The 22,151-nt window shown below is 46.4% G+C and overlaps 1 protein-coding gene and 1 pseudogene across 1 annotated transcript; one reads left to right on the forward strand and one right to left on the reverse strand.

The window, feature by feature from the left end:
• Window positions 1-14,842: 14,842 nt before the first annotated feature.
• hsdl2 (hydroxysteroid dehydrogenase like 2) lies at window positions 14,843-19,402 on the reverse strand. Its single transcript, XM_053340664.1, has 11 exons — window positions 19,247-19,402; window positions 18,287-18,450; window positions 17,871-17,969; window positions 17,645-17,759; window positions 16,992-17,095; window positions 16,817-16,915; window positions 16,516-16,710; window positions 16,348-16,419; window positions 15,982-16,125; window positions 15,429-15,557; window positions 14,843-15,258 (listed from the first exon to the last, which is right to left on the reverse strand). Exons 1-11 carry the CDS (start codon window positions 19,261-19,263, stop codon window positions 15,149-15,151), a joined length of 1,248 nt encoding a protein of 415 aa, XP_053196639.1. The 5' UTR covers window positions 19,264-19,402; the 3' UTR covers window positions 14,843-15,148.
• A 1,652-nt stretch (window positions 19,403-21,054) lies between these two features.
• LOC128379755 (polypyrimidine tract-binding protein 3-like) overlaps window positions 21,055-22,151 on the forward strand; it is a 15,492-nt pseudogene continuing 14,395 nt past the window's right edge.

Below are 22,151 nucleotides of genomic sequence, written 5' to 3' on the forward strand. Positions count from 1 at the left end.
CCGCCTCAGTGCTGACCCCTTTAGTTGGCTCCTCCGCCTCAGTGCTGACCCCTTTAGTTGGCTCCTCCGCCTCAGTGCTGACCCCTTTAGTTGGCTCCTCCGCCTCAGTGCCGACATCGTCCGTCTGCTCCTCCGGTGGAGAGTTCGCCAACTCCCACTGCTTCAACAGCTCCCACCGGTAGTCAGACTCTGAATAGGCTCTTGGGTGGTGAGCCAGCCCACTTTGTGTTTCTGCTCTGAAACAAGCCGCCAGCATTGTTGACATTTCCCCATCTGAGTCGCAGTAAACCATTTCCAACACAGAATCCTGCAAGAGATTCATTGATTAGCTCTCACCCAACATGGACACTGATCATGTTTTAGGACCTTACTCACCGTATTCTCTGGTGTTGAGATCTGCACCGTTACTGCGCCTAAGGAAGACACTGTGAGCGCTGTCCCAACGACTCCATCCTGACCCAGAGACTTTACCCTCCTCAGTGTCGCCCCCAGAGGCAGTTTCACAGTGACATCTGTTGTCCTGCACTTGACCAGCGGTGGCTCCGGTTGGAGCGAGGCTGCAGGACTCGTACAGGAAGCTGCTCCGGTCACATTCGCCTGCAGCAGATGGTCAAAGTAACGCACCTTCAACTGATGAGACCGTGCACCGGTTGAAATCTGGAGGAGGAGAGATGTCTACATTAATGTTTCTGTACACAAGTTAAGATTCAAGTACATGAACCTGGAAGTTCATTCAACATGAACTCAAAATACTTCATTTAAACATGTTTGACTGGGTCTTTGAGTTCCTGAGAGAAACTCTGCAGGGTTTCCTCATGTTTCCATAGCGCGAGACCTGATTGGCTGTTCCTTCCATTTATCCTAACTGATTTTATAGCATTATATTAAACTGAAGCCATGGCCTCATGATATTTACCCATGATGCCATGTGGCAGCCGGTATAGGGGAGCTCCAGCTGCAGCCACGGCCCGACGGTACGAGCAGAACCACGACAGCCGTCCGGCAACGTCGACAACTTCTTCCCGTCTGTGAAGAGATGAAATGATCAGAGCTCGCTGGGAGAAAGATGTTTTTACAGCTCTGCTTTAAAACATGAAACATTTCATACCTGCAGCCTTCAGACAATATAAAACATGTCTGAACAGTTCAGGACTGGTGCTCACTCAGAGCTTCAACCTGAGGAGGCTTCAATACTACACTAGTTTCATCCAGTCCAGCTTCAGACTGATCAGGATGCTTCTGCTGGTTTTAGGTAAAGCAGTTTAACCTCAGTATGTTTAATGATAGAAAGACCAAACACATCAATCATGTGAATGAAACAGCCAAAAGAGATGACTCAACCCTTACATGGTGTTCAGGGTCTAATTTGACCCATTTTGCATTTAACAGCATTTCTTATAGTGGACTTCTCCCAGTGTGACTCAGATATGGAAATAAAATGCATCTTTCATCATATTGTATAAAATGTTCTGAAGTCTTTCCTGTGAGATTAAACATTGACTGATTTATGAATATGAGACTGTTGTAGACTAATGAGTCTGAATATTAGCAGTATGTGAGGTTACATTAACTTTAAGTTTGGGTGAAAATGGCTTCAACACGTCAGGTTACCAGTGACGAGCTGCAGCAGGCGGACGAATCAAACTCACCCAGCAGACGCAGGTCAGAGTGTCTGATGAGCGAGAAGCGAACAGAGAGCGAACTGTTGCTGCACAGAAAACGTGGCCGGCTGAAGTCTTCATCTCCTCCACAGTCACCATCACCATCATCATCACGCCCTGAAACACAGACAGGTCAGCCTGAAGGTAATCTGATTCATACATGATCAGTTTTATGAGCAGCTTCTACACTCAGGAAACATTGACTGCAGTTATTAGTTTATACTTCTACTCCAGATCAGCTGTTTAATATTCAAAGTGTCAGTAAACACTGCTGAGTTACAGAAATCAATCTTTATATAGCACCAGACAACAAGTCATCTCAAGGCCGTTCACACAGCAGGTCTCAACACTACCGGAAATAAACTGCTTTAATATTATATGATAAATACTTTTAGTGACAGTGAGTCAGGTTTAATTAACTCGTGTTTCTAACTGCTTTATTTTAGTGTTAGTATGATGAGACAGTGAGTTGTGTCTGTGGGTCAGTGATGAGCGTCACGTGTCTCAGGTGTGTTCTCACCTTTTAACAACTTCCACACCGGCACCGGAAAGAAGCTTCCGCCGCTCCTGGTCTCCACCGGCGGCTCAGAGTCCGAGAGCAGCGCCTCCAGGCCGGTCACACGTCCGTCCGCGTCCCGGTGGGTTCCCCCCGTGTTGAGCCGGGCTAGAGTCACCAAGCTGAGCCAAACCCAGGCCATCATCATCCGTCCGGGAGCCGCAGACATGGTCCGGCCCGTTTCTCTCGTCTCTGCCTGCGGGGAACGACCGAAGAGCGGCTGGAGGCTGATGGAGCTGCCGCTGCTCCGGAGCCTTAAAAACACACCTGGAGCCCCAAGCTGCCCGCTGATTGGACCAGTGCAACCGGAAGTTCAATCAGCCGCACGTGTGATTGTGATCGATGATTGCACCAAACTTGATTGTCTGCACGTGCGCGTTCATGGATCAGATCAGCTGGCGCGTGCACAGGTTAATATATTAATTAGATTGGTCACGTGACTCTAGCAGCTGCTCTTTATGTTAAAAAGGTTTCAGTGAAGTTTGAATTCATGTTTTATATTTACATCTGGAAAATACTGTAGTACTGTTAGAGGTACTAGTACTATACTGTAGTACAGTTAGAGGTACTAGTACTTTACTGTAGTACAGTTAGAGGTACTAGTACAGTTAGAGGTACTAGTACTATACTGTAGTACAGTTAGAGGTACTTGTACTTTACTGTAGTACTGTTAGAGGTACTAGTACTATACTGTAGTACAGTTAGAGGTACTAGTACTTTACTGTAGTACTGTTAGAGGTACTAGTACTTTACTGTAGTACAGTTAGAGGTACTAGTACTTTACTGTAGTACTGTTAGAGGTACTAGTACAGTTAGAGGTACTAGTTTATTTAACAGCTTTAGTTACTTTTCAGATGCAGATTCGACTCAATGGAAAATATAACAAGCTTTTAAAATACAACACGTTGTTGACTTGTAGCAGCTTGTCTTTATTCTCTGCAGGGTTTGGATGTGAGAGGACTCTGCCAGACAGTGAAAGTAAGACTCCACATCATTGTTACACCTCATTCACAGTGAAGTCTTAGAGTCAGTAACACTGAGGAGCTGGGGGCTGTAACCCGTCAACGCTTCTGTGTTACTGACTGTCAGTGAGTCAGTAACACAGAAGGTTTCCTCATTGACTCTAAAGCATCAGACCCCCTCCTCAAACCCAGACCCCTCTCCCATATGATCCTCTCAGTGTCACATTAACTGAATCCAAAGCTGTATAATAATAATAATTATTATTATTATTAAGTCGACTTCATTTGAACTGATTTTCTTTTTAAATGATGGTGATTAATAAAGCCACATAATATATTAAATCATCTCTTTTCTTTCAGACTAAGCAAGAACTCGGGCTAATCCTGACCGTTAGCCTGGTCTGGTCCGGGTTAGTCTGCAGAATACGTTGCCATGGTAACTGAGCTTTAACTACGCTGAGCTTTATGGAACCGAATCTGCTGGAAAATGAGCCAGACTAACGAAATAAGCCTGGCTTATTTGGTAATCCTGCTTCATGGGACAGGGCCCAGGTATGTGTGTGTATGTTTGTTTGTTTTTGCAGCAGCCTCTTTTTTCTCTTTTTTGTAAAAAAAAAAAGTATCTATCATAACTAACTCTTCTAACATAAAAATGTCAGGGGGCTTCAGAAAATAACAAAATTAAAACAAGTTATGAGGATTAGACATCTAAACACCTGACAGTTGCAGACTTAAAGTGCGTACAGAGCAGATGACCTGGCCAAGTAATATATGGATGTTATAATAATTATGCTTATCCTTATTCACTGGACCATTACAGATCGTTAAAACTGTTCAAGATCCAGGTGGAAGATACATAATCGTCCAATGCGATATCTTATCAATGACATGAAACCTAGTGAGTGATTATGGTCCCAGTGAGGATGACCCCAGTTTCTTTAGGAATATCTTTCTTGACTTGTCTACCAACAACAGATTTTTTATTTTAGGAGGGGACTTCAGTTCAGTTGTGCTTTAAATCCAACAATAGATCGTTAACAGGCCGTGACACGGGTAAAACTCAAACTAGAGAATTACTGAAACAGTTTATAGAGGACCTTAATCTAGTGGATGTTTGGAGAGAACACAATCACATCTCTGCATCGACTACTTCCAGGGAACTCTTACCCAAGGTTAGCGAATGTTGGTATAATGGTATCGTGATAAGTGACCATGCTGCTGTATCACTCAAAATCCAATTGACAAAGTTGTCCATAGCCCACCTAATTGGAGGTTCCAGGTGAGATGCCTGCAAGACCGAGCTTTCGTTGATACTGATGGCTCTAAAATTAACAACTTCTTTGCACTAAATACCGATGAAACTAGTGCTTGTATCAGATGGGAGGCATTTAAGGCATTCATCAGGGGAGAGATTATTAGTTACACCAGCTATAAAACAAAACACTATAAAATGGAAAATTTGGAAAATCAAATCAAAATATTGACAAAAGACCTCTATGCAAAAAATGATCCTGTAAAACAAAAGGAATTGATTATATTGAGAGCTAAATATAATAAAATGTCCGCAGATGAAAGCGCCAAAAGTTTAATGTGGTTGAAACAAGGCTACCGTGATCAAGGAGAGAAGGCTGGAAAACTTTTAAGTCTGGAGAATAAAAAAACAGCAAACTGACCGAGCACTAAATAGTATTAGGACACCGCCAGGGACCCCAACAACAGACCCGCTAGAGCACCGCCAGGGACCCTAACAACAGACCCGCTAGAGCACCGCCAGGGACCCTAACAACAGACCCGCTAGAGCACCGCCAGGGACCCTAACAACAGACCCGCTAGAGCACCGCCAGGGACCCTAACAACAGACCCGCTAGAGCACCGCCAGGGACCCTAACAACAGACCCGCTACAGCACCGCCAGGGACCCTAACAACAGACCCGCTAGAGCACCGCCAGGGACCCTAACAGCAGACCCGCTAGAGCACCGCCAGGGACCCTAACAACAGACCCGCTAGAGCACCGCCAGGGACCCCAACAACAGACCCGCTAGAGCACCGCCAGGGACCCTAACAGCAGACCCGCTAGAGCACCGCCAGGGACCCTAACAACAGACCCGCTAGAGCACCGCCAGGGACCCTAACAACAGACCCGCTAGAGCACCGCCAGGGAGCCTAACAGCAGACCCACTAGAGCACCGCCAGGGACCCTAACAACAGACCCGCTAGAGCACCGCCAGGGACCCTAACAACAGACCCGCTAGAGCACCGCCAGGGACCCTAACAACAGACCCGCTAGAGCACCACCAGGGACCCTAACAGCAGACCCGCTAGAGCACCGCCAGGGACCCTAACAACAGACCCGCTAGAGCACCGCCAGGGACCCTAACAACAGACCCGCTAGAGCACCACCAGGGACCCTAACAACAGACCCGCTGGACCAGGAGTTCTCAAAAGTTTGATAGCTGAGGTCAGTTTAGGAACCCAAAAGTGGACTGAGGGCTGCCGAACAGAAAAAACAGAAATAAATCCGGTTTGTAATGATTTTAATGACCAGGTTGCATCTCTACATGTATTGGTCTACATCAGTGGTTCTCAAATGGGGGTACTTGAAGGCACTCCAGGGGGTACATGAGATTTTTAAAGATATATATATACATTAAAAATAGCATCAATTCAAAAATCCTTTAAAATGACGTTTATTTATCAAAAACATATCTTTATTATAATCCTAAAATAGGGTTAGGGTTAGGGTTAGTTACAAAATCAGACACGGATGACACAGCGTCACAGGGGGTACATCACTGAAGAAAGGTTGAGAACCACGGGTCTACATCCAGTAATTTGCAAAAAAAACACATTTTAATTAATAAATGAGGCTAAACCTGGAAAAACTTGAGAAAACTTTGAGAAACAATGCACTAAAAAGTCCCTGGGGTTTTCTGCCCTCTACAGTCAAATGTGGGATATAACAGTCCTGCAGTCCATTTCAGAATATATGACAGCCGAGGAGAAAGTATGAATAGTGTTAAGGCACCTGATGGGTTGCCTATAGAATATTATAAAACATTTAAAACTAAATTGGTAGAGCCACTTCTAAATATGTTTAAAGAATGCTTCCAGGAAGGAACTCTTCCACCCACTATGAGACAAGCCATGATAACCCTCATCCAAAAACCAGACAGACCATCCAGAGTGCTCTTCATTTAGGCCAATCAGTCTGATGTGTAGTGACACTAAAAGACTTTGTAAAATGCTAGCAAGAAGAGGTTTCCATAACATCAGAAGAGTCCTTAATGAAAGAGCTGGTGATAAAGAGCGGTACTGCCATTAGACGCCCAACAGACATTTGACAGAACAGAATGGTGCTATCTTTTTAAATTGCTACCACGATTCAGATTTGGAGAGAGACTCCTTAGATGGATTCATGTTCTCTATACAAACCCAGTAGCAGAGATTTTGGGCAATAGTGTCTCAAAACTGTTCAACTTACAGCGTTCAACCCGACAATGCTGTCCACTATCACCGATGCTATTCACTTTAGCATCCGTCCTGCCGATGGAGTTTACTGCGATTTTGCTAGTTGCTGTATACATCCCTTCAACCTCCAACAGCAGTGACAGGAATGTGGCACTTTGTGAACTGTATCAGGCCATCAGTGAACAACAGACAGCACACCCAGATGGATTCACCATCCTCGCTGGAGATTTTAATCATGCTGATCTGAAGACTGTCCTCCCAAAACTCTACCAGCATGTACATTTCCCATCAAGAGAGAAAAACACTGGATCTGGTTTACACTTACAAAGCTTACAAGCCCCCCCCCCCCCCCCCCCCCCCCACGTTGGACTCTCTGAAAACTTTACTGTTATGCTAATGCAAGCATACAGGCCGAGAGTAAAAGTCACCAAACCGGTTCGGAAACCGGTACATGTGTGGCCAGAGGGGGCCACCTCTGCTCTTCAGGACAACAACAGACTGGGAAACAAACAAGCACCCACGTACAACACCCACACAGACACTGTTACCTCTTACATCAGTAAGTGCGTGGATGATGTGACCCACACAAAGACCATCTTCACTCGGGCTAACCAGAAGCTATGGCTGACGGGGGATGTCCATCGGCTGCTAAGGGCCAGAGACAACGCCCTCAGAGCCAACCTGTCCCGTGGCATCAGGAAAGCAAAACAGGACTACACCAAAAAGAGAACCTGCCACTTCAAAGACAGCAGAGACACGCCTGTGGCAGATCATTCAGACCATCACGGACTACAAGCCCGCGCCACAGATCTGCGACGACAACATCTCTCTGCTCAACAACCTCAACAGCTTCTTTGCAAAAATAAATAAAATCCCCCCCCCCAATGATCAGGCTCTGTGCCTCTCTGCTGCCAGTGTGAAGAGGACACTCTCCACTATCAGCCCCCGCAAAGCAACAGGCCCAGACAACATGTCAGGCCGTGTGCCTGCTGCTCCATCCTGCTTCAATGACTATCGCCCTGTGGCTCTGACCCCCATCATCATGAAGTGCCTTGAACAGCTAGTCATGTCACACATCAAGTCCACCCCCCCCCCCCCCCCCCAGCCTGGACCCCTTTCAGTTTGCATACCAGAGGATGCAATCTGCTCTGCTCTCCACCCAGCCCTCACCCACCTGGACACAACAGACTCATATGTGAGAATGCTGTTCATAGACATCAGTTCAGCATTCAACACCATAATCCCACAACTACTCATCTGTAAACTGGACCAGCTGGGGCTCAACACCTCCCTTTGCAACTGGCTGCTGGACTCCCTCAGTGAGAGGCCACAAGCATTACGAGTCGGCAACAACACCTCGAGCAGCATCACACTCAGCACAGGGCCCCCCCAAGGCTGTGTGCTCAGTCCCTGCTCTTCACCCTGCGGACTCATGACTGCACACCAACCTACAGCACCAATCACATGCTGAAGTTTGTGGATGATACAACTCTGGTGGGTCTCATCACCAAGAACAACGAGACCCACTACAGGAAGGAGGTCAAGCTTCTGACCACGTGGTGCAAAGACAACAACCACCTGCTGAACTTGTTTTGCACTGTTACAACTTAACTTATACAGGTATATATATATATATATGGTAGTTTTTTAAATTTTATTGTTTATCTTTTTTGCACTTCAAATTTTTACTTTGTAGTATTAGGAAGTGTCCATGTCTTATCTGATGTGCCTGTGCACTTGATCTGTTTTCATCGTGGGATAGTGAGAAACGTCTTCTCGATTCCTTTTGTAGTACATGTGACTGAGTTGACAGTAAAGCTGACTTTAACTTTGAAGCTCTCGCTATGTCTGTCAGAGCCGATGATGGCCTCGCGGGCGTCCAGGTAGGCGAACAAGAACATAGGATATCTTCGTATGCCGATGACGTCATCCTTTTTCTGACCAGGCTTAAGAGTAGTATTCCTAATCTAGTTCTTTGGATATAAAATAAATTTCTCTAAGTCATCACTATTATAATAATAACGCCTGACACCAACTATAAAGACACCGTTTACGAATGCAAAAAATGGTTTTACTTATTTAGGTGTTAAAATTAAACCTGAAAACTATTGAACAGAAAACATAAATACATTAAACCGCTTGACAGTGACGCCAATTTCAATGATCGGGTTAATATAATAAAAATGGATATACTGCCAAAATTCCTGTACCTTTTCAATCAATCCCACTTCCTAAGTGTTTTTTGATCAAATTAACGTTCTTGCTAAATTTATTTGGAACAATAAAAAAAGCTAGGCTGCCGTTGAAGTTGCTCTACCTGCCGTATGAGAGAGGTGGCCTTCGTCTTCCAAATCTGCAGTGGTGGTATCACTGGTCTGCTCGATTACATTTGTTTTATTTTAGCTCAGATATTTTTCCAGCTTGGGTAAATATTGAGCAAACAACTACATCAGAACCATAGACTGTATATAAGAAATGGACGTAACATCCGTGACGTCACCCATTGGTTTGTGGACTGCTGCTCGGAAGCCAATAGTATCTAATCTAGGCAGCGGCCATCTTGAACATTTCAGGTGCATGCTGGGAAAAATAAAAACAGGGATTCTACTTATATGGGCATGAGGCGGGACCAACGGCGGAGCGGGGAGGCTGTGATTGGTTGCGAGGGCTGGTTCTCAAGGACATTGGTCAATCAACCTGTCAATCAGGACGTAGCCACGCCCTAATGCATACCCTGCTTTATCGTCACATATAAAATCAGGGAGGCCAAAATGTCCCAAATGAACATCATACTGCATTGAAGAAGGCTTTAAACTAGCGATTGAGACCATAAACACATTTTGAAAACGTTTACTGAGGTTAGAAATCAAGTGAGAAGTTGGTGAATTCTCCATTGACTTGTATAGAGATGGTCGCCCCCTGGTGGCCTTTTGATAGAATGCAGCTCTAAGTTACTTCAGCGTTGGCTTCTTTTCAGAGGACAGGAACTCCCCGCCTGATCAGAACTGCCCCTCAAGCTGTATCTATATTCAGCAGATCTTAAAACATTGAAAAACAAAAGACAAAGAATCCTTTTCTTAAAAATGTCTGACATTTGGTATCATGTACACCAGCATGTTCGAGACATCCCTGCTTTATCTCGTTTTTGCTATGATTCAACGCCAGGTAGAGGTGATGGTGGTTTCAAGCTTTGGGCAACCAAAGGTGTGCAATGTGTAGGGAACCTGTACAGAAATGGCAAACATGTAAGGAGCATGATATACTAACACATTTTCAACTCAAACATTTTATCTCAAAAAATGAAAACCTAATGTCTGAGCCACCTTTGACAAATCTGACTAAAAGGGGTCTAGTATCTTTAATATCTCATGAAAAGGAATCATCCAAAGACAGATTAGAAGCATGGAAAGTCAATATTGTGGAGGATATACTTGAAGACTGGGAAGTGGCACAGCAAAATACAAGGTTGAAATTGCACGAATATAAACGGCTAATGCTAACTCATATCACCCCAGTAAAATAGAATAAAATCCGTCCTAATATTCCAGATATTTGTTGTAAGTGTTTAGAGGAGAAAAGTACTGTGCCATTGTGTTTGGGACTGCTCAAGAGTACAATCATTTTGGCAGCGTGATGGAGCATTTCACAGATGGTGGGTCAGTATGTTCCCCTGCAAGCCAAACTCTGTATCCTGGTACACCCTGAAACACATGGTTTCAATTCTAAACAAGCAGCATTGATTGAAGGCTTCAAGCTAGAAGACTGATTGCTCTTTTCTGGAAAAATATGTTTTGCATGTAAAAACCAGTATGACCCATCCATTTCACACAAGACAGACCAGATGTCACGTGATAAAGATTTTATTTCAAACAAGAGTGAGGAGGGAGGGGGGGGGGGGTGAGAGAGTGGAGGGATTGCTTTTCTAAGTTGTGGTCGGAGCACTGCTGGTCGTAGCCGGGCTCGTGGTGGTCGTCGGGGCGGCGCTGGTCGTAGCCGGGCTCGTGGTGGTCGTCGGGGCGGCGCTGGTCGTAGCCGGGCTCGTGGTGGTCGTCGGGGCGGCGCTGGTCGTAGCCGGGCTCGTGGTGGTCGTCGGGGCGGCGCTGGTCGTAGCCGGGCTCGTGGTGGTCGTCGGGGCGGCGCTGGTCGTAGCCGGGCTCGTGGTGGTCGTCGGGGCGGCGCTGGTCGTAGCCGGGCTCGTGGTGGTCGTCGGGGCGGCGCTGGTCGTAGCCGGGCTCGTGGTGGTCGTCGGGGCGGCGCTGGTCGTAGCCGGGCTCGTGGTGGTCGTCGGGGCGGCGCTGGTCGTAGCCGGGCTCGTGGTGGTCGTCAGGGCGGCGCTGGTCGTAGCCGGGCTCGCGGTGGTCGGGCTCGTGGTGGTTGTAGCTGGGCTCGTCGTGGTCGCTGGGCTCGTCGTGGTGGTGCTGGTTGTGGTGGTTGCGGCGGTGCTGGTTGTGGTGGTTGCTGGGCTTGTCGTGGTGGTTGGGGTGGTCGTCAGGGCAGCGCTGGTCGTGGCCGGGCTCGTTGTGGTCGTCAGGGCTATAGTCGTGTGGGTGGTACTGGCTGTAGTTGTGGGGGTGGTACTGCCTATAGTCGTGGGGGTGGTACTGGCTGTAGTCGTGGGGGTGGTACTGGCTGTAGATGCTGTAGTTGCGAGGGTGGTACTGCCTGTAGATGCTGTAGTTGCGAGGGTGGTACTGCCTGTAGATGCTGTAGTTGCGAGGGTGGTACTGCCTGTAGATGCTGTAGTCGCGAGGGTGGTACTGGCTGTAGATGCTGTAGTCGCGAGGGTGGTAGTCGTGGTACTAGTTGTAGTTGTGGGGGTGGTACTGGTGGTAGTTGTGGTACTAGTTGTAGTTGTGGGGGTGGTACTGGTGGTAGTTGTGGGGGTGGTACTGGCAGTAGTCGTGGGGGTGGTACTGGCAGTAGTCGTGGTACTAGTTGTAGTCGTGGGGGTTGTACTGACAGTAGTCGGAGGAAGAGCTGTTGGGTCCCCAGTGAACGGTCCATCTGGTATGTCATCATATCCCCACTCTTCAAAGATCTCTGAATCAGAGTAAGTTGCCTGGATGGTTACAGGTGCTGTGACGGTTGTGCCTTCAGATGGACTCTCGGTCGTCTCCGCCTCATCGTCCCCCGGGTTCTCCGCTTCAGTGCTTACGTCGTCCCCTGGCTCCTCCTCTGTTGGAGAGTTCGCCAACTCCCACTGCTTCAACAGCTCCCACCGGTAGTCAGACTCTGAATAGGCTCTTGGGCGCTGAGCCAGCCCACTTTGTGTTTCTGCTCTGAAACAAGCCGCCAGCATTGTTGACATTTCCCCATCTGAGTCGCAGTAAACCATTTCCAACACAGAATCCTGCAAGAGATTCATTGATTAGCTCTCACCCAACATGGACACTGATCATGTTTTAGGACCTTACTCACCGTATTCTCTGGTGTTGAGATCTGCACCGTTACTGCGCCTAAGGAAGACACTGTGAGCGCTGTCCCAACGACTCCATCCTGACCCAGAGACTTCACCCTCCTCAGTGTCGCCCCCAGAGGCAGTTTCACAGTGACATCTGTTGTCCTGCACTTGACCAGCGGTGGCTCCGGTTGGAGCGACGCTGCAGGACTCGTACAGGAAGCTGCTCCGGTCACATTCGCCTGCAGCAGATGGTCAAAGTAACGCACCTTCAACTGATGAGACCGTGCACCGGTTGAAATCTGGAGGGAGGAGAGATGTCTACATTAATGTTTCTGTACACAAGTTAAGATTCAAGTACATGAACCTGGAAGTTCATTCAACATGAACTCAAAATACTTCATTTAAACATGTTTGACTGGGTCTTTGAGTTCCTGAGAGAACCTCTGCAGGGTTTCCTCATGTTTCCATAGCATGAGACCTGATTGGCTGTTCCATTTATCCTAATGGACTTTATAGCATTAAATTAAACTGAAGCCATGGCCTCATGATATTTACCCATGATGCCGTGTGGCAGCCGGTATAGGGGAGCTCCAGCTGCAGCCACGGCCCGACGGTACGAGCAGAACCACGACAGCCGTCCGGCAACGTCGACAACTTCTTCCCGTCTGTGAAGAGATGAAATGATCAGAGCTCGCTGGGAGAAAGATGTTTTTACAGCTCTGCTTTAAAACATGAAACATTTCATACCTGCAGCCTTCAGACAATATGAAACATGTCTGAACAGTTCAGGACTGGTGCTCACTCAGAGCTTCAACCTGAGGATGCTTCAATACTACACTAGTTTCATCCAGTCCAGCTTCAGACTGATCAGGATGCTTCTGCTGGTTTTAGGTAAAGCAGTTTAACCTCAGTATGTTTAATGATAGAAAGACCAAACACATCAATCATGTGAATGAAACAGCCAAAAGAGATGACTCAACCCTTACATGGTGTTCAGGGTCTAATTTGACCCATTTTGCATTTAACAGCATTTCTTATAGTGGACTTCTCCCAGTGTGACTCAGATATGGAAATAAAATGCATCTTTCATCATATTGTATAAAATGTTCTGAAGTCTTTCCTGTGAGATTAAACATTGACTGATTTATGAATATGAGACTGTTGTAGACTAATGAGTCTGAATATTAGCAGTATGTGAGGTTAGATTAACTTTAAGTTTGGGTGAAAATGGCTTCAACACGTCAGGTTACCAGTGACGAGCTGCAGCAGGCGGACGAATCAAACTCACCCAGCAGACGCAGGTCAGAGTGTCTGATGAGCGAGAAGCGAACAGAGAGCGAACTGTTGCTGCAGAGAAAACGTGGCCGGCTGAAATCTTCATCTCCTCCACAGTCACCATCATCATCATCATCATCACGCCCTGAAACACAGACAGGTCAGCCTGAAGGTAATCTGATTCATACATGATCAGTTTTATGAGCAGCTTCTACACTCAGGAAACATTGACTGCAGTTATTAGTTTATACTTCTACTCCAGATCAGCTGTTTAATATTCAAAGTGTCAGTAAACACTGCTGAGTTACAGAAATCAATCTTTATATAGCACCAGACAACAAGTCATCTCAAGGCCGTTCACACAGCAGGTCTCAACACTACCGGAAATAAACTGCTTTAATATTATATGATAAATACTTTTAGTGACAGTGAGTCAGGTTTAATTAACTCGTGTTTCTAACTGCTTTATTTTAGTGTTAGTATGATGAGACAGTGAGTTGTGTCTGTGGGTCAGTGATGAGCGTCACGTGTCTCAGGTGTGTTCTCACCTTTTAACAACTTCCACACCGGCACCGGAAAGAAGCTTCCGCCGCTCCTGGTCTCCACCGGCGGCTCAGAGTCCGAGAGCAGCGCCTCCAGGCCGGTCACACGTCCGTCCGCGTCCCGGTGGGTTCCCCCCGTGTTGAGCCGGGCTAGAGTCACCAAGCTGAGCCAAACCCAGGCCATCATCATCCGTCCGGGAGCCGCAGACATGGTCCGGCCCGTTTCTCTCGTCTCTGCCTGCGGGGAACGACCGAAGAGCGGCTGGAGGCTGATGGAGCTGCCGCTGCTCCGGAGCCTTAAAAACACACCTGGAGCCCCAAGCTGCCCGCTGATTGGACCAGTGCAACCGGAAGTTCAATCAGCCGCACGTGTGATTGTGATCGATGATTGCGCGTTCATGGATCAGATCAGCTGGCGCGTGCACAGGTTAATATATTAATTAGATTGGTCACGTGACTTGTAGCAGCTGCTCTTTATGTTGAAAAGGTTTCAGTGAAGTTTCAATTCATGTTTTATATTTACATCTGGAAAATACTGTAGTACAGTTAGAGGTACTAGTACTGTACTGTAGTACAGTTAGAGGTAACAGGTCATTTATGTCACTACATTTCAAACTGAAACAAACAACAAAACTGCAATAAATGAAAAGTTCACTCTGCACTGTTTTTAATTCATTTATTATTTCAACCCCCCCCCCCCCCCCCCCCCCAAGCTGTCAATCAGACATCAATGATCTGTGCAGCTGTAATTATGGATTAGTGTTCATATAATAATTATTAATTATTAATACTATGATCATAATGAGCTCCATACTCTAAACCTCCACATGCTGAGGGACTCCTGCTGGAGGAGGAGGAGAGGAAAGGAGCAGAGGAAAGGAGGAGAGGAAAGGAAGAGAGGAGGAGCAGAGGAGGAGAGGCTGAAGTAGAAGATAAATATTAATATAAAGCTGAAATATAAAGAATGTTTTAATTTAACTCTTGTTAAAACAGATGTTGTTCTAACAGCTGGTGTTAGCTTCGTTAGCTTCAGCTAGCTTAGCATCAGTGCCAGCAGGCGGTCGCTATAGAAACACCTGATGACATCACACAATCTCAACTTTATTATCAATGTGGTTTTATTGTAAAGGCAACATGTACAGCTTCAGCGTTAAGGCGGGGCCTGTAGACCGGTGGGCGGGGCCTGTAGCCCGGTGGGCGGGGCCTGTAGACCGGTGGGCGAGGCCTGAATGGGTGTTGAGGTATGTGGGCGGGGCTTGGTGGGCGGGGCTTAGCTTCAGGCTCACAGCTTACTCATGCGGCCCATCAGCTTCTCCAGCTTGATGGCGAGCGTCATGTCTCCTTTGATCTTCAGTTTCCCCGACATGAACGCCATGGTGGGCTTCAGCTTCCCTAAACACGCAGACAAACACGGCTGTTACCATGGAAACATCACCATCGTAGTAGTAGTATTTACAGTAGTAGTACTTGCAGTAGTAGTATTTACAGTAGTAGTAATATTTGCAGTAATAGTATCTGCACGGTGGTTTGTCTCTTTCGTGGTTACCATGGTGACAGCTTACCTGCAAACATCTTGCTAAAGTCGCCGGAGTCCATCTTCATGACAACATCAGCCTTGACGGGCGGCTCACCCTGCCCCGCACTGCCAGCACCGCTCTTCAAGTCCAGGAACCAAACGCCCTCATGTTCTCCTTATATGGACACAGACAGGTTCAGGTTAAAGACACGCCCACAGGACGTCCTTATATGGACACAGACAGGTTCAGGTTAAAGACACGCCCACAGGACGTCCTTATATGGACACAGACAGGTTCAGGTTAAAGACACGCCCACAGGACGTCCTTATATGGACACAGACAGGTTCAGGTTAAAGACACGCCCACAGGACGTCCTTATATGGACACAGACAGGTTCAGTTAAAGACACGCCCACAGGACGTCCTTATATGGACACAGACAGGTTCAGGTTAAAGAAACGCCCACAGGACGTCCTTATATGGACACAGACAGGTTCAGTTAAAGACACGCCCACAGGACGTCCTTATATGGACACAGACAGGTTCAGGTTAAAGACACGCCCACAGGATGTCCTTATATGGACGTGTGCTAGTGTTACCTGATAGGTCAAACTGATAGATGCCCTGTGTGGACTTGACGACGTCCTCGTTGATGACACTTCTGATGACATCAAACGTGTTTTCTATTGGTCCACTGGAGGCCGATGATGATGATGAAGGTGGTTTAAAGGCTGGGGTTGCCCCTAGCAACCAAGAGACACAAACAGTTCTTTGAGTGGACACCAGGGAGCGCTAAATACACATCAGCAATACTAGTTTAATCACAGTATTAGTACTCATTATTATAGAACCCTAATATCTGCAGTACTATCTGTACTAGTAGTACTTGCAGTAGTATTATTTGCAGTACTTGTAGTATTAATTGCAGTACTTGTAGTATTATTTGCAGTATAATCAGAGCTCACCGTGTTGCTCCATCTGCTTCGCCAGGTTTTCTGGAGCCTCATCGAGGAAGAAGTCTGGCAGCAGCGGGTGACCTGTCAACCAATCAGAGACCAGCATGAAGATCACATGATGCTGCATGAGGACTAGCCATGCTAGCGTATGTTAGCAGGTTAGCATCGTGCTCTCACCCGGTTGGACGGCGTACTGCTCGAAGTCTTGGATGCCCTCCCGCCTCAGGATGTCCTCGTCCACCACGAAGTGACCCGTGAAGTCTTTGGGTTGGGACAGGATGGCGTAGGCGGCGTCCGCCATGATGTCAGCGGTGCGGCACTGCTTACCTACGTCTGAGCCGCCTAGCATGTCCATGGCCGCCGTCTGGATCGCTGCGGGTCACATGATCGGTTAGCTTCATACATGTTAGCATGCTAACTGTAGTTAGCTTCCATCCACAGGTCATACATGTTAGCATGCTAGCTGTTAGCCACTGACCTGTTTTGGGCCAGAGCGCGTTGACGGCTATTTGACCTCTGAACTCTTCGGCCATTCCCAGGACACACATGGACATGCCGTACTTGGCCATCGTGTACGCTGGAAACACAAACATACATGTTAACGCTGCTCAGGTGCATGATGGGACATGCGAGGAGCTGGTTGCCATGGTTACCTGTGTGGTTCTTGAACCAGATGGGGTTCAGGTTGAGAGGAGGAGAAAGGTTCAAGATGTGAGGAGAGCGACTCTTCAACAGGTGAGGAATCACCATCTTAGACCTGAAACACAGCGGCTCGTTAACTAACGCTCATTAAGATGTATGCTGCGTGTCATATGTAGCGTGTCGTGTCGTATGTTGTGTGTCGTAAGTTTCGTGACGTATGTTGCGTGTCGTATGCAACGTGTCGTAAGTTTCGTGTCGTAAGTTACGTGTCATAAGTTGCGTTACGTGTCGTAAGTTGCGTTTCGTGTCGTAAGTTGCGTGTCATAAGTTGCGTGTCGTGTCGTAAGTTGCGTGTCGTAAGTTGCGTGTCGTATGCTGCGTGTCGTATGCTGCGTGTCGTGTCGTGTGTTGCGTGTCGTGTGTTGCGTGTCGTGTCGTAAGTTACGTGTCGTAAGTTGCGTGTCGTGTCGTATATTGCGTGTCATAAGTTGTGTGTCGTATGTAGCGTGTCGTGTCGTATGTAGCGTGTCGTAGTTGCGTGTCGTATGTAGCATGGCGTATGTAGCGTGTCGTAAGTAGCGTGTCGTAAGTAGCGTGTCGTGTCGTATGTAGCGTGTCGTATGTTGCGTGTCGTATGTTGCGTGGCGTATGTAGCGTGTCGTACGTCATGTATGTTCCTCTCAGGTTGATCCCCAGCATCAGGTCGACCTTCTTCATCGGCGTCTCCAGAGTTCCCGTCAGGTTGATGGCGCTGGCGTTGTTCACCAGGATGTCGATACCTGCCAATCAGAAGCAGACGTTGTGATGATGTCACTACTAGGGCGGGGTCACCTGACTGTGACGGCCAATGAGGACGAATCAGCTCATTAATATTCAGACGTGTTCGTTACCTCCGAACTTGTCGACGGCTTTCTGAACGGCGTCTCCGACCTGCTTCTCATCACGGATATCAACAACGCAGGCCAGAGCCTTCCCACCGGCCGCCTCCACTGGAACACGCAGAGAACACGTAGAGAACACGTAGAGAACACGTAGAGAACACGTAAGGAACATACAGAGAATAAACACGTTAACTTTGTGTTAGCGGCTAGCTCCTGTGTGTTAGCGGCTGGCTCCTGTGTGTTAGGGGCTAGCTCCTGTGTGTTAGCGGCTAGCTCCTGTGTGTCAGCGGCTAGCTCCTGTGTGTCAGCGGCTAGCTCCTGTGTGTCAGCGGCTAGCTCCTATGTGTTAGCGGCTAGCTCCTGTGTGTCAGCGGCTAGCTCCTGTGTGTTAGCGGCTAGCTCCTGTGTGTTAGCGGTTAGCTCACCCTCCTCCGCGGCGCTGTAGATCGTCCCCGGCAGTTTGGGGTGAGGTTCGGCGGTCTTGGCGGCGATGATGATGTTAGCGCCATCTCTGGCAGCTTTCAGAGCGATGGCCTTCCCGATGCCGCGGCTAGCTCCAGTGATGAAGAGCGTGCAGCCAGCTAACTTCCTGCAGCACATGCAAACAGTTAGCTAGCACGCTAACATCAAGCCTGATAGAAAAGTTAAAGTCTAGCAGCTGAAATATAAAATAATAATAAACATAAAACCATAAACAGACTGAGACACACACACACACAAACAAATACACACACACAAATACACACAGAGAGACACACACACACACAAACAGAGACACACACACACACAAACAAATACACAGTGTCACACACAAATACACACAGAGAGACACACACAGAGAGACACACACACACAAACACAGAGACACACACACACACACACACAGTGTCACACACACACACACACAGTGTCACACACACACACAGTGTCACACACACACACAGTGTCACACACACACACAGTGTCACACACACACACACACACACAGAGACACACACACACACACAAATACACACACACACAAATACAAATACACACACACAGAGGCACACACAGTGTCATACGCACGCACACACACACACACACACACACACACAGTGACACAAACACACACAAATACACACACTTTAAATATTTGAGCTACAATAAAGACAAACAGCTGTTTATTTCAGATTTTATTTCCCGCTGGTTTAAACTTATATAATATATAAATATATATATAAATAAATAAATAAATAAAAGTCAAACATCAGAAGTTCAGAGTTAAACTCCGCAGCTGTTCATAACCTCCTCCCGGTTACCGATACAGTTACCGTAGAGTCCCGGTGTGAGCCGCAGCCGGTCCCGGTCCCGGTGTGCAGCGGGACGTTAATTATAATACTCACCCGGTGTTCTGCAGCATGGTCGGTTCCGGTCGGGTCTGGTCGGTTCCGGTCGGGTCTGGTCGGGTCTTCTCGGGGCTGAGTGTGTGTGTCGGTGGTGAAGCGGAACAATGACAGCCTGAAGTCTTCCTCACCTTCCTCACCTTTCACCCAGTTTAAGAAGCTCCAGCCAACCGGAAACACTATACATCTTCACTTCCGGTTTACAGACAAAGATCCTCAGAAGTGGACGATGATCAACTCCGACCTGAAATCACTGATCAGCTGATTCTGCTCTCTGTTAAACATTTATCTCATAAAACATTCATCCTACACCATCCTAGACATCTTATACCATCCTATACCATCCTACACCATCCTATACCATCCTACACCATCCTCTGCCATCCTAGACATCTTATACCATCCTATACCATCCTCTACCATCCTACACCATCCTCTACCATCCTATACCATCCTCTACCATCCTACACCATCCTAGACATCTTATACCATCCTATACCATCCTACACCATCCTATACCATCCTACACCATCCTCTGCCATCCTAGACATCTTATACCATCCTTTACCATCCTATACCATCCTATACCATCCTCTACCATCCTATACCATCCTACACCATCCTATACCATCCTCTACCATCCTATACCATCCTATACCATCCTCTACTATCCTCTACCATCCTCTACCATCCTCTACCATCCTATACCATCCTATACCATCCTCTACCATCCTCTACCATCCTATACCATCCTACACCATCCTATACCATCCTCTACCATCCTATACCATCCTATACCATCCTCTACCATCCTACACCATCCTATACCATCCTACACCATCCTATACCATCCTATACCATCCTCTACCATCATATACCATCCTCTACCATCCTATACCATCCTCTACCATCCTCTACCATCCTCTACCATCCTATACCATCCTATACCTTCCTATACCATCCTCTACCATCCTATACCATCCTCTACTATCCTATACCATCCTCTACCATCCTCTACTATCCTCTACCATCCTCTACTATCCTCTACCATCCTATACCATCCTCTACTATCCTCTACCATCCTCTACCATCCTCTACCATCCTATACCATCCTACACCATCCTACACCATCCTCTACCATCCTATACCATCCTACACCATCCTCTACCATCCTATACCATCCTACACCATCCTATACCATCCTCCACCATCCTATACCATCCTACACCATCCTACACCTATTTTTACACTTTTTAAAAGACTTCATCTGACAGTGTTTTGAGTAATTTCATTCAAAATATCAAATTTTTTTTCTCTTTATTTTTATACACTGCAGAACTAAACTAAAGACATCACACACAACATGGAGTCAGATCAGCTGTTTTTAATGTTATAATAATTATATATAGAAACCAGTTCAGGCTTCTGGGTTCAAACTGGAAGCATATATATATATATATATATATATATATATATATATATATATATATACATTATATTTAAAAGACAAGCAGAAATATTAATAAATACATAAAAACCAACGTGTTCATTAACGTGTTTCACATCCAGCTGTTTTTATTTGATTCATTCTTTATTTCCTTTCTTTGAACTCTTTGTTTTGTCTTTTTATTTATAAAAGTAAACAGTTTCAGTTTATTGAATAAATTAAATTCATCTTTAAGTCTTCAACCCTTTCCTTCCCTTTGATGTAAAACAGATCAAACACAGATCAGCTGATTTATTGATTATCGATCCGCTGATCTGAGGCGTGTCCGCGAGCCGCCATGTTCTCCCGTGACGTCACCAAACGGGAAGTGAGCGTGTTGTTCTGCGTGGTCGGTGCGGTGCTGTGCGGGAGGCTCGCGGGCCAGCTCTTCCTCTGCTTCTTCCTCCTCTTCCTCCTCGCGGACCATGGACGGGTGAGCGCGGGAAACCGATCCCGAACCATTACCGAACATTTCCCGCCGCCGCGCCCCCCCCCCACCCCCCTCCTCGCGTTTCCTTGGTGACTGAACCGCACCTGCGCGAGCCCCCCCTCCCGTTTGTTGTTGTTTACTTGTTACCGGGACCTTTTCCCGCCACTGATCGTTCTCTTCTTTTCTCTGCGTCACGTTTCCCGCTCCCCGCGAGACGTTTGTCGCGTGTTTCGGTTTTTTTCCGGTTTTGTTTTGGTGTCGGGAGCGAACAGTGACGATTCAGTCGCGGGATCTGATCGACTGAAATCTCGCGATAACTGGGTGTACACAGTACAGATTATACAATACTACATAATATAGTATAGTAGTACTATGATGTAGTATAGTAGTACTATGATGTAGTATAATAGTACTATGATGTAGTATAATAGTACTATGATGTAGTATAGTAGTACTATGATGTAGTATAATAGTACTATGATGTAGTATAGTAGTACTATGATGTAGTATAATAGTACTATGATGTAGTATAATAGTAGTATGATGTAGTACAGTAGTACTATGATGTAGTACAGTAGTACTATGATGTAGTATAGTAGTACTATGATGTAGTATAGTAGTACTATGATGTAGTACAGTAGTACTATGATGTAGTATAGTAGTACTATGATGTAGTATAATAGTACTATGATGTAGTATAGTAGTACTATGATGTAGTATAATAGTACTATGATGTAGTATAATAGTACTATGATGTAGTATAATAGTACTATGATGTAGTACAGTAGTACTATGATGTAGTATAATAGTACTATGATGTAGTATAGTAGTAGTATGATGTAGTATAGTAGTACTATGATGTAGTATAATAGTACTATGATGTAGTATAATAGTACTATGATGTAGTATAATAGTAGTATGATGTAGTATAGTAGTACTATGATGTAGTATAATAGTACTATGATGTAGTATAGTAGTACTATGATGTA

Source organism: Scomber japonicus, chromosome 19 (genome assembly GCF_027409825.1).
Source record: "Scomber japonicus isolate fScoJap1 chromosome 19, fScoJap1.pri, whole genome shotgun sequence".
Classification (NCBI taxonomy): domain Eukaryota; kingdom Metazoa; phylum Chordata; class Actinopteri; order Scombriformes; family Scombridae; genus Scomber; species Scomber japonicus.

Bases quoted from the DNA above. Each gene is read 5' to 3' on its own strand.
- hsdl2 (XM_053340664.1), bottom strand. The intron at 17,096-17,644 runs GTACGACACGCT...GCTGTGTTTCAG, and splicing joins CTGAGAGGAACATACATGAC to GTCTAAGATGGTGATTCCTC. The intron at 16,916-16,991 runs GTAACCATGGCA...TTGTGTTTCCAG, and splicing joins CTGGTTCAAGAACCACACAG to CGTACACGATGGCCAAGTAC.